The sequence below is a fragment of the Hylobates moloch genome, unplaced genomic scaffold, assembly GCF_009828535.3.
Source record: "Hylobates moloch isolate HMO894 unplaced genomic scaffold, HMol_V3 SCAFFOLD_11, whole genome shotgun sequence".
Taxonomy (NCBI): Eukaryota; Metazoa; Chordata; class Mammalia; order Primates; family Hylobatidae; genus Hylobates; species Hylobates moloch.
Window position 1 is genome coordinate 91,058,089 of NW_026652286.1, and position 12,385 is coordinate 91,070,473.

Consider the following 12,385-nt stretch of genomic DNA (forward strand, 5'->3'; position numbering starts at 1 on the left):
AGATGGTACAATAAGTACGCTGCTTTAATAATCAGTAAGCCTCTTCCCTGGAAATTGCCACATGTCAATGAAAGCAGGAGGAGAATAAAAGTATGCTTTCGCTTTGGGGAAGAATTAATAAGTTTCCATTTTTCAATTTCCATTCCTTTACTAGACTTGAAAGCCAGTAGTTTTCCCTATTAAAAGTGTAATGCAAAGTACTAAATAGAATCTTTGATACTTTTCTTTGAAAGAGCCCTCAAACTAAGTAGTGTTGTTATGCCCGATTCCCAGCTATCCAAAACAATGTGAAAATTCTGTGGAAATCCGTATACTTCTGTTTACCCAGTAGAAACTGTATCCATTACTGACTTGCAGGTTGTCTCTACTAAGAAAACTTTTCGGTAAAGATCAAATATGTATCCATCTGTTTTCCCTGCAGTGTAGAACTTCTAGATATGTATATACACAAATTATATAATTGATAATTCTTTATTACTAAAGGTTTATTTACATAGTGTTTAAGGCATAATAAAAAATAAATTACAATACAAAAGTGCTCTTTAGGAAGGAGACACCAAACAACAGGCCCATATTACCCCTTGACTATTTAGCCAAGACGTAAGCTACAAATTTTGCTGGAAAAACTGTCCATACATTTTTAACTACTTCTTCATTGTTCTTATGGACCATCATCCAGGACATCTGTTTGAAGAAATATCCAGTTATAATATTTTCAAAGGTTAGAATTGTGAAGAAAAAATGTAAAATGTGATTAAAGGATATATAGCCTTCAGATGTAATTTACAGTTTTAAAATTGCACTTTAGAACTTTGCTTTTTTAGACAGTATAAAAGGCAGAATGAGACAGATATGTAATGAATTTCAGAATTGAGGTTCATATGTAAATCATACAATTTAAAAAAAAATAGTATTGGAAAAATATCAAGGTCTATACATTTAAATACAGATAATCTGTTTGAAAATTCCAGTTTGTTAAAAGAAATAACATCTGCAGTCCAGTTGATTAAAAAGTGAAAATATCAATCTGTAAAGATTGATCCTGAGCCTAAACTTTTAGATGTTTTCTATCCTTTGAACAAATGCTTCTGTATCTTAAGCTTGGAAAGACACTGGGAAACTAAACACTTAAAAGGCAGTTTTCTTTCAATAGCCCACTTATAAAGTTTGCTTTATCTACCAGTACGGGGGAAAAAAAGAATAAAGTTGGTTTTATTCCATTTAAAGTAGTTTTGGTATTTCTTTGCTCCATACCAAAGTCTTCCTCCCACAAAATAAACAAGTGAATTAGAATTTAAAAAAAAAAGAAGAAAAGTTAATAATGTTTTCTAGTTCTCAGAGTTTTAGATAAAACTGTACAAAATTATCATCATTTAGAGTTGATTTTTTTCACCAGTCCTGAATTTTCAAACTTGTAATATGCTGTTTCACAATCTTTTTATTAAATTGCTTAATGATTCCAGTCTGCAAATGAGCATAGACTTTGCTCTGTTGTTATAGATCATTGAATTGAGGGGGAAACATAGTAAGCTAAACAGTCCATCACTGCTCATGAAAGACCCACATTGTTGATTATTTTTCCCAGCACAGAAGAAAAGTGACAAGTGATTCATCCTGCAATGGTATCTGCCAATCTTTTCATATCTATGTAACCTTTTGTAGTTACTGTGTGATTTAGCCTTGTGCTATTGTAAATCTTGGATTAATTAACAAAACAAAAATCTATCACCTGGAATATTGAAAGAAATTCAATAAAACAAGATGTGTCTCATAGTTAAGGAGAGACATAAAAATAAAAATGTCATTTAACAGTTGGAATTTAGGATTTACTGTTAATCAGAAACACCGAGGAGGCTTAGCTCACCTTTTAATTGAGAATATGGGAAGGAAAGAGAGTAAACACATTAACTTTAGTAGAAGTGCTGCTAAAAGAAATACGTGACAGGAAATATAACAGACAAATTGGGTTTTATCCCCTTTGATACCAAAATATGTGTATACAAGTCATAACACTATAAGTAGTGTCTTAAGGGCAAAAATGTAGCTTCTTGTTTATAAAACCTAATGAGCACTTGAAAAAATTTACACTCTGAAATTAAATAAGACCTTAATAATGAGGCTGTGTATGACTGGTGATATGGAGGAGCACTGTGCTGGCTCCAGAGGGATGTTGCTTGTCTAGGTATATGCTGCAGAACTGGTTCGAAAACGGGTCACAACTGGAAAAGCCAAAGAAAAGTTTCCATTAACTTCAAGAAATACTAGGGTTCTTGTTCTTGGAAATCATCAGCTTCCTAAAACACAAAACAAAAGTTTAAATGGATAATATATGTGAGAAGAGTACAATGGGAATACTTGGCATTATGAATTACATATATGTTATTAGAAGGAAAATATTCTGAGGGAAAGTATTCATATTCCCCCCCAATTTAATTTTTAAAAGAAGTTTCCTAATCCTTATTACATAATTTTCAGAGTTAGTATCCTTAAATCATAGCCTCTAAGTACCTTGCATGGACACTTGGATGACCCACAACTTGCTCACACACATACATTCCATATTCTCCCCACTTCTCACTCTCATTACAAACAAAATCAGACATACAGAAAAGTAGAGAAGAGAGTATGTGGAATTTACCCATCCCTTAAATTCATTAATTCATTCTTTTCTTTTCTCCCCTCATCTCCCCCATCACCTAATTCTGAAGCCTTTTTTGTTTTATTTGCTTTTTTCCTATGCTTTTAAAATAAATTGCTGACATTTACTCCTAAATACTCCAGTAAGCATTTTTCAAAATAGGTGCGTTTTCTTTATAACTACAATACCATCACTATACCTAATACAAACTAACAATAATTCCCTAATATTATCCATATATTTAACATTTTCATATTCAAGACTTTCCCAATTGCCCCTCCAAGCTTTTTTTTACAACTAGCTTGTTCACACTGTTATTCATCCAGTTGGGGATCACACATTGCACTTTGATTGTGTTCATCTCTTAAGTTTCTTTTGATCTAAAACATCTCCCATATTTATTTTCCATGACCCCAACTTGTTAGATAATCCCCTTAACTTTAAAAAGACAATAGCCATTGGTTGGTAAAAACTCCCTGATTTTGGAGTTAATTTTGGTTTTCTGGTTTTACAATACAATCATTTTTCTCCATATTCTCTTTTGTAAATCCTTGAGGTCTTTTCACTTTAGCCTATAAAAATGTGACCCTCTTTGCAACTAATAATGGTCTATAAAAAATTTCCTCCTGTGTAACAGAGCCAGAGTTTTACAGGATAAAGTCATTAATATCAAGAACTTTCTTATGAGCATAAAATTTAAGTTTGCATGTCTGGATTTATAACATCTAGAAATTAAATGTGTGGACCTATTTCAGAGAATGGGAGAAATTCTGAGCATATGAAAAATAAATTGGCCCGGCGCAGTGGCTCATGCCTGTAATCCCAACACTTTGGGAGGCTGAGGCAGGTGGGTCACTTGAGCTCAGGTGAGACTACCCTAGGCAACATGGCGAAACCCTGTCTCTACAAAAAGTACAAAAATTAGCTGGGTGTAGTGGCGCACACCTGTGGTCCCAGCTACTTGGGAGGCTGAGGTAGGAGGATCACTTGAGCCTGGGAGGGGGAGGTTGCAGTGACCCAAGATCGCACCACTACACTCTAGCCTGGGCAACAGATTGAGACCCTGTCTCAAAAACAAAGACAAGAAAAATAAATTATCCTACTTTTTAAGCCTGATGAACCTGAAAACTGGAAAAATAAAATTATACACTACTAAAACTGGATTCATTTCACGTAGTTATTAGTGCCAATAACTAAATGAGAGGAGTTGAAAACAATTCCAAATAGTACAAAAGCTCTCCTGTAAAAACTGCCAGATATGTCTATTGAGTCACTCTCTTAATACCATAATTGGTTTGCAATTTAAAAAAAAAAACAGAATAAGCAGATACTAATCTTTTGATTTAAAAAAGATTTATTTACTTGTTGAATATTTATTATTAGCAGTAGTAATAAATATAACCCCGAAGCCACAAATAACCTTAGGATTCTCTCAGCTTTAATGGCAGTAGAGTCCAGCTTCTTAATCTTTTGCACAAAATACACTCGAAGGAGGAGCTATCCATAAGACTAATAGAAGACTTTTGTCTCCCTGACCCAGCTCCTCTAATTTCATATGGGAAACACCTAACAGCCATAAAGTGATCTGAGAGTCCTCATTAGAGATGGGCTGGACATGTCAGAAAGCTGAAGAAAGAAATCAACCTATTTGTGAACCTTACCGTCTAAAATTGTTAGTCTGTGTCTTCTAAATAAACAGAGACCTTTTTCTCTTGGTTGAGCCTTTCCTCTTCTTTTCTGTAACAAAGAAGCAGAAACCAAATGTCAGGTGAACAAGACAAGAAGCAAGTAGGTAAATCCCACAAAAGCTCCAGGTAAGGTATTTTTCCCCCATATTTTTGGAAGAATTACATGCACTTGGGAGTAGATTGAAGTTTACACAGGCTAAACTGGTGCCATCTAATTAATAATATTCACACCTCTGAACTTAGAGACTTTTCAGAATGTAAGGGAGTACAGTTTGGGTTCTGATTCGGGAACTCCAGAGTTTTAAAGCAGACGCCTTATTTTACCATTAGTATCCCACCTCTAATTTATATTTGTTATTCAAAAAATAAATAAAAAATTTTGTGTTGACCTAAGTCTTCTTTATTGATTCGATTCAAACTAGAACCTCAGAGTTGGGTTTGCTTAGGCTTCTTAAAATCAGTTCTGTTTGGCCGGGCGCGGTGGCTAACGCCTGTAATCCCAACACTTTGGAAGGCCAAGGCAGGTAGATGACTTGAGATCAGGAGTTCAAGACCAGCCTTACCAACATGGTGAAACCCCATCTCTACTAAAAATACAAAATTAGCTGGGCATGGTGGTGCATGCCTGTAATCCCAGCTACTTGGGAGGCTGAGGCAAGAGAATCACTTGAACCCAGGAGGCAGAGGTTGCAGTGAGCTGAGATCATGCCATTGCACTCCAGCCTGGGCAACCAGAGCGAAAGCATGTCTCAAGAAAAAAAAAAGGTCTGTTTATTTCAGTAAATATTTATTAAGGAAATGAGATAAATGGTGCTGGAACAACTAGATATCCACATGCAAAAGAGTGAATTTGGACTTCTGCCTCAGCCATATACAAAAACAAACTCAAAATAAATCAAAGATCTAAATTAAAAATTAAGACTATAAAACTCTTAGAAGAAAACATAGCCATAAATCTTCATGATCTTGGGGATTAGGCAGTGGTTTTTTAGATGAGACACAAAAGCACTATCAGCAAAAGAGAAAAAATAGATAAACTGGACTTTATCAAAATTTAACTTTTGTTCTTCAAAGGACACTATGAAGAACATGAAAAGACAACCCACAGAATGGGAAAAAAATAATTGCAAGTTGTATGTCTGATAAGGAATGAGTATCCCTTAAATAACTCTTACAGCTCAACAAGAATAAGTGAAATAATGTACCCCATATTAAAATGGGCAAACTCTGAATGTATGCATCTCCAAATAAGATACACAAATGGACAATAAGAACATGGGAAGATGCTCAACATCAAGTCATTAGGAAAATGCAAGTCAAAACCCCAGTGAGATACCACTTCACATCCACTAGATGGCTTGATATAGTTTGGATATTTGTCCCTGCCCAAATCTCATGTTGAATTGTAATCTCCGTTGCTAGAGGTGGAGCCTGGTGGAGGGTGTTTGGGTCATGGGAGCAGATCTTTCATGGCTTGGTGCTGTCTTCAATAGTGAGTGAGTTCTCACAAAATCTGGTCATATAAAACTATGTAGCACCCCCCCCAACTCTCTCACTTTCTCCTGCTCTCTCCATGCGAAATGCCTGCTCCCATTGTGCCTTCTGCCATCAGTAAAAGCTCCCTGAGGACTCCTCAGGAGCCAACCAACATCGGCGCCATGCTTGTACATCCACAGAACCGTGAGCCAATTTAATCTCCTCTTTATAAATTACCCAGTCTTAGGATTTTTTTAATATAGCAACGCAAGAATGGCCTAATACACGGTTATGATTAAAAAAAAAAAGAAAATTAGTGTTGAGGAGGATGGGGAGAAATCAGAACCCTCATATATTGCTGTCAGGAATGCAAAATAGTCCAGCTGTTTAGAGACAGTCTGGCAATTCCTCCAAAAACTAAACAGAGTTACCATAAGACCCGACATCCACTTTTAGGAGAATTAAAAACATATGATCTACACAAAAGCTTGTAAATGAATGTTTATAGCAGCATTAGTCACAATAGCCAACAAGTAGAAAAAACCTAAGTTCCCATCAATTGAATGGACAAACAATATGTGGTATATGCATACAATGGAATATTATGCAGTCATAAAAAGGAAAGAAATACTAATACACACTACAACAAGGATGAGCCTTGAAAGCATTATGCTAAATGAAAGAAGCTGGGCATAAAAGACCACATATTGTATGATTCTATTTAAATGAAATGTCCAGAATAAGCAAATCCATAGAGACAGAAAGTAGATGAGTAGTTGTCAGGGGCTGGTGAGAGGGGATAAAAGGGGACATAGCTATGGATATGGGGTTTCTTTAGGGGAGGGAGCTTAAAAAGTTTCTGCAATTAATGATGATTGCTGCACAACTTTGTGAACATGAAAAGGGTAAATTTTATGGTGGGTAAGTTTTATCTCAATTTTAAAATACATTTAATGAACACCTGCTATCAGCACAACAGACTTTCCTAGGCCCTGACTCATAGTGGCCCTGCTGACTGCCTAGCCCAGTGGTTCTTACAAATGTATGCTTCACTTTAATATAAGGGATTTTTTAGAAAAGCTTTACATAGCAGATTTTTATAAAATCAACCCCCCCACCGCCCACATAGTAAAGAAATCCCATAAGGAAATATTTTGTGAAATTAAGAAAGCTTTTGTAAAGTTACTAGTTCATACCTAATTTATCTGTCCTGCAAATGTGAATTCTTTTATATAGGACTGACTTAAAGGGAAAAACATCTGTTCAGCAACTATTTAGCCCATTGCAAAATACCAGGAGTCGCCATTAGAGTGTTAGAACTTTCCCAGAACTGCCCAGCCTTACGATTTTATCTCCACCACTTTATGAGCTCTTTCGGCCCATCGCTTTTTCCGGTAATGCTGGAAGAGGACCACTACAATTACTATTATGATCATCAGTGCACAGGCAGAGCCAATGGCCAGAGCCAGGAAGTGGATCTCAGAGAAGCGTACTGTAAGGAGAAAAAGATTAAATTAGGATTCTAAAAAGAAGAGGACTACAATGAAATCTAATGACATAATAGGGATGCATTTAATCAATAGATGGAATCTTCCTTTATCCTACCTTTATGCATAAAATACTATATTACCTTGTAAATCCTACTAGCAATAGGAAAACCATACACATACTTCGGTGGTTCTCAAAGTGTGGTCTTCAAAGTAACAGCAACAATATCACTTGAGAACATGGAAATCTTAGGCCCCACCCAGACCTACTGAATTAGAAACACTAGAGGTGGGGCTGAGCAACCTGTGTTTTAACGTGTTCTCCAGGTGATTCTGATGCAGCTTTGAAAACCACTGGATGGGTTGAACTACCTATGGGGTAAGGTTTTTGCTAACCTCATCAAATGTAGTGCCCAACCCATTTCTCCCTGACTTCTCACCACTTTCATTCAGTCAGTCATTTATTCAGATTTATTAAGGGCCTACTACATTCCTGGCACTGTGATAGAAATGCAGAGCCAAAAAAGACATCATCTTCAAGGAGCTCATGCCACTGAGAGGATAGGAAAGTAAATCAGAAGCTACAGTCTAGTGGATAAATGATGGAAAAGGGAAACCAGAGGGAAGGTCCCCTAAGCCACACTAGAGTCTGTGAACCCTGGTTCTCTTGTCCTTTAGCTTTATTTCTGATTATACTTCCATAAGCCCTCAGAGCCAGAAAGGACATTAGAGAATGTCTAGCCCAGGATTCCCAGCCTTGACTCCATGAAGGAGGATGGGGAAGAAGATGGAAGGTAGTCTGCAAGCCCACAGAATCCATGTCTCATTTTGTATGTCTCCATTGTTTCATGGGAAGCAGGGCCATGGCTTTCATTTGATTCTCAAAGAATAATTACCCACATATGTTTAAGAACCACTGATTTTTTGTTTGTTTAACCTGTTCATTGTGCAGATGAAGAAACTGAGGTCCAAAACCATTACATTATTTCTTTCAATACTCAAATGACTTCTGCAAGGTCACACAGCCCTCTATTGGTGGGGCATTGAGAAATGGTTTTAAACTGTACTATGAATGAAAGGAAATCATACCACTGCACAGGCTTATATATTTGGAGTAGTGTTGGTTAAGAGCACACACCAGAGAGCACTAGGTTGAAATACCTAGCTGTGTGATTTGAAGTAATTAACTTCTTTGAGCCTCAGTTTCCTCATGTATAAACAGAAATAATGATATTTATCTCTTGAGTTAACAAAAAATAAAATAATTCATGTAAGTTGTTCCATGCTGTGCCTGTACAAAATAAACACTCAGCTGTTAAGTACAATTCAGAGGTTGGGACATATTCACATTTATTGTCTCATTTTATCCTCACCATGATCCTCACTGTGTTATTCTCACTTTACAGATGAGGAAAATAAGACTTACTGATAGCTGGTAAATGGTAGCAATGACTCAAACCCAGATCTACAACTCGTAAGTTTTGTGTACTTTGCTCTTTGTTGCTTGGCATGGTTTTCCAGATTGTCCTTTATAGGGATGCAGACAATACAATGCACCAATTTAGAGCACAGTTTTAGATTCAGAGTTGATTGGGTTTGAGTCCTAAGTTACTCCATTTATCAGCTACATGACTCAGGGCAAATGACTTAACCTCTGTGAGCCTCGTTTCCTCATTGGCAAGATGGGAGGCATTAAATGCACAATAAATTGATGAGATATGTAAAGATTAAATAAAATGTGTCATGTAAAGCCCCTGACATTTGGGAAGTACTCAGTAAGTGTTAGCTACCATCATTAGTACCTGCCTCCTAGAGTGGTGTGGGGATTCAATGAGGTAGTGTATGTCATGACTTTTGATGGTGCCTAGCATTAGAGTAGGTGCTCAATAAGTATCTCAAATAAATGAGTGAGTGAACAGACCTATTGTAAGCCTTTTATCAAAGAATTGCTCCCTCTCCCTTTCACAATCTCAATGCCATTTTTGTAACTGATTCTCTGAGTTCCTTTGCTTTACTTTCTGTTTCTTTCCACAGCCAAACAAAGCCTTTCTCTTTTTACCCCAGAACTCTTCAGTCTCCCTCTGAGGCTCCCAGTTCTGAAGGGCTAGTCCCTCTCTCTATCCATCACAAAAGATTGTCCCTCTCTCTCAGCCTTAACAAAGATTGCCCCTTTCTTTTCTACAAGCTCTCATCCTTTCCAAAACCAGTGTTCCCTGCATAACCTACCAGTGTGCACGACGCTGAGCCGGATCTCCCCTATCACCCCATCAACATCAGGTGGGTTCTTCACCTGGCAGGTGTATGTCCCATTGTCGTCGAACTGCAGTTTCCAGAGAAAGATGGAGGCATCATATCGCTCAGGGTTCCCATCCCAAGACACCCGGTCCTTAAACCGCCCACTCATGGGTTGGAAGGGATCTATGTGGTAGTAGAATACCTAGAGAGGGGAAATGGCAAAAGGTCTTCTTACTCAGCACCCAGGCAAGGAGGCCAAGATGGTGGGAGCAGAAGTGAAACACCAGCAAACCCAACTGTCCTGTCTGCAGCTCTGTCGCTTGCTTTCCCCTTCAAAGGCCTCTCAGTCTCTGTCCCAAGAATTGTTTCCAAGCTTAACCTTGTGCTTGCTGCTAAGAAAAATACTGGAAGGGAAAGGAGAAATGGACTGGCTTATTATTTCCCTAAAAAACAGTACCCTGGAAAATGACGATAATCTACTTACAAACTGCTCAGGTCCCCCATCTAGAGGACGAAAATTCCAGGTCACTGTTAGAGCATCACCCACAGGGGCAAAGCTGGAGAAAGTGCATTTTAAGCGAGCATCTGTCCCATTAACAGCCTCCAGCACCCGGGAGGTATAAATTTCCACGGCTGCTATAGGCCAAAGAGCTGCAATGAAAAAGAAGAAAAAGAAGGGTTAACAGGGGATGTAGTATTGTGAGAACTTCTGCTGACACTTCCAAAATAAATATCTGAGTAGGACTTAAAGTAAAGTGAAATTGAGATGCCCCAGCTCCCAAACTGACTTCACCCAGAATCTACATACTCCTACCTGTATGCAGCCTGGACCCTCCCATTCCATGTGACAACTAAACTACCACACAGCAAGCCTTCATAGTGCTCTTACTTTCTCCACAGCATGATAGCCTTGCCTCGTGGTACTGACTTCAAAACTGTTATAACAAACTACTAACATCCGCAAATAGAATTGAAAGCATAAACAAAAAATTAAAATGAATCATAACATTGATTAGACATTACATTATGTATTAAGGTTAAGCATTATGTGTTGTATGTAAAGTGTTCTCCTAGCAGGTAAGTTTTCCAGACGGGTCCTTATGTGGATTTTGTACTGTTACTAGTCTATTACAGGAACTGAATTAATCAACTCCAGACAGTTTATGTTTGCCTGCACCCCTAGAACCTTTATACCACGTGGCATTTTTTTTACCCTGATATTTACATTTAGAATGTGTGTGTTGGGGCACTTTCAAAATCACAGTAGGTCTCTCTCTAACAATCTCCACTTTCCTGGTGTTGCTGAGAGTCACAGACAAGACCCACACCCAGAAATCCAAATGCCAAGTCCTGCCAGCAGTAGGAGGTTGAGAACAGCCACACACAAAAAAATGGCATGTAACCTGAGATTAGAAAGCCCTCTCTGTGCCTGAATCACTGGCAGCTGAACACACCTAAACCTGTTTGTCCGAGAGCAGTTCTCCAAAAACAGTCCACCAACTTTGGTTTCAGTAAAACCCAAAGTAAAACAAACTGTATCTGTGGCTCAGTCTCCCAAACAAAAGTCTTGCAACTTCTAAGACAATTAGCTAACTTCGTAGAGTGAGCAGTGAAGGAGGAAACGCTGAGAGAAGCCCGCCGGCTCTTACCTGTGAGCTGTATGCCCAGGAGAAGAAGCACCGCACGAGTAGAGCTCTTGCCATACATGAGGGAAACCCAGCCTTGGCCCCAGAGACCAGACCGGGCAGACTGAGGGCTCCAACACCCTGCCAAGGCCACTCCGGGAGGAGCAAGCACCACGTTTTCCCAGAGAGAGGAGTTTGAGTTGAGTTCCTCACCTGTGCCTGTGACTCAGCCCGCTCTGCCTGTGCACTTTTCTGAAATGAAAGGTGGGGCCTCAGCTCCCAATGCCCTTCTTCCTTTCCTCTCTCCCGCCCTCTGCACTAACGAGCACAAGCACGTCTGCACAAAGGTCCCAAACTCCCGCAGTCCTCTCTTTACTTTCAGTTAATCTGACTGGGCTCTGGCCTCTAGATGGCCTCGGAAACAGCCAGAGGAGGTGGTGCCAGTCTGAAATGTCCCAGACTGTTATGGGTTTGGCCCCCACACGCCCTTTTAAAACAGGCTTTAGGCTTGCCTGGGAAGTGAATGTTGAAACTGTCCTGCAGTGATTCCACTTCTCAAAGCACCACCCCAGGGCCACATTCACCTGGGACTGGATTCCATACAACTGCAAAACGGGAGTCGGAATTCCTCAGGACCCTCTGTGGACAAAAAGCTGATACCCTTGTTACCACAAGGATTCCTGCACTTCTAGTTTGTAGCTTTCCAGGAGACCTGGCAGAAACAAACCAAATCAAATCTCCACGCTTAACAATCCTTTACCTTTGAAGAATTTAAAAACAAATCAGGACACCATCCCTGCTCATTCACCCTGCCATCTGAGTGCAATCTACAAAGTGCTCTCCTGCTGATTGTTTCATCTCCATAACGCCCCTGTGAAGCATTCCCATTCTGCCAGTGAGGACGCTAAGAACCCGAGGAAGGTAAATGATTTGCCCAAGGTTGCACAGCTACCATGTGGCAAACCAGAACTTTTCTTAAAAATCTAGTGTTCTTTCCACTAAATAACAGCTAATATGAACAATCAGACATGGGGCGCTCAAGGAAAAGGTTTTCATGATAACTTTGTTGTGCCTCGGATTTCATCTGTCATTTTTAGAATAGCTAAATGACTGAGAAGTCTAAATAGCTGAGGAATCTAAATGAGAAGAGATGCCTCCTTGTCTGGAAAGAGGGTAGGTCATCGTTACAGATTAATGAAGCGGCACAGAAATATCGGTAGGAGGGGGATGAAGATT

At 39.0% G+C, this 12,385-nt stretch overlaps 1 protein-coding gene across 1 annotated transcript; it reads right to left on the reverse strand.

Moving 5' to 3' along the window:
* Positions 1-1,132: 1,132 nt before the first annotated feature.
* On the reverse strand, positions 1,133-11,231 carry MPZL2 (myelin protein zero like 2). The gene is made up of 6 exons (XM_032167566.2): positions 11,174-11,231; positions 10,009-10,175; positions 9,516-9,726; positions 7,147-7,294; positions 4,300-4,375; positions 1,133-2,294 (listed from the first exon to the last, which is right to left on the reverse strand). Exons 1-5 carry the CDS (start codon positions 11,229-11,231, stop codon positions 4,312-4,314), a joined length of 648 nt encoding a protein of 215 aa, XP_032023457.1. The 3' UTR covers positions 1,133-2,294; positions 4,300-4,311.
* Positions 11,232-12,385: the final 1,154 nt, after the last annotated feature.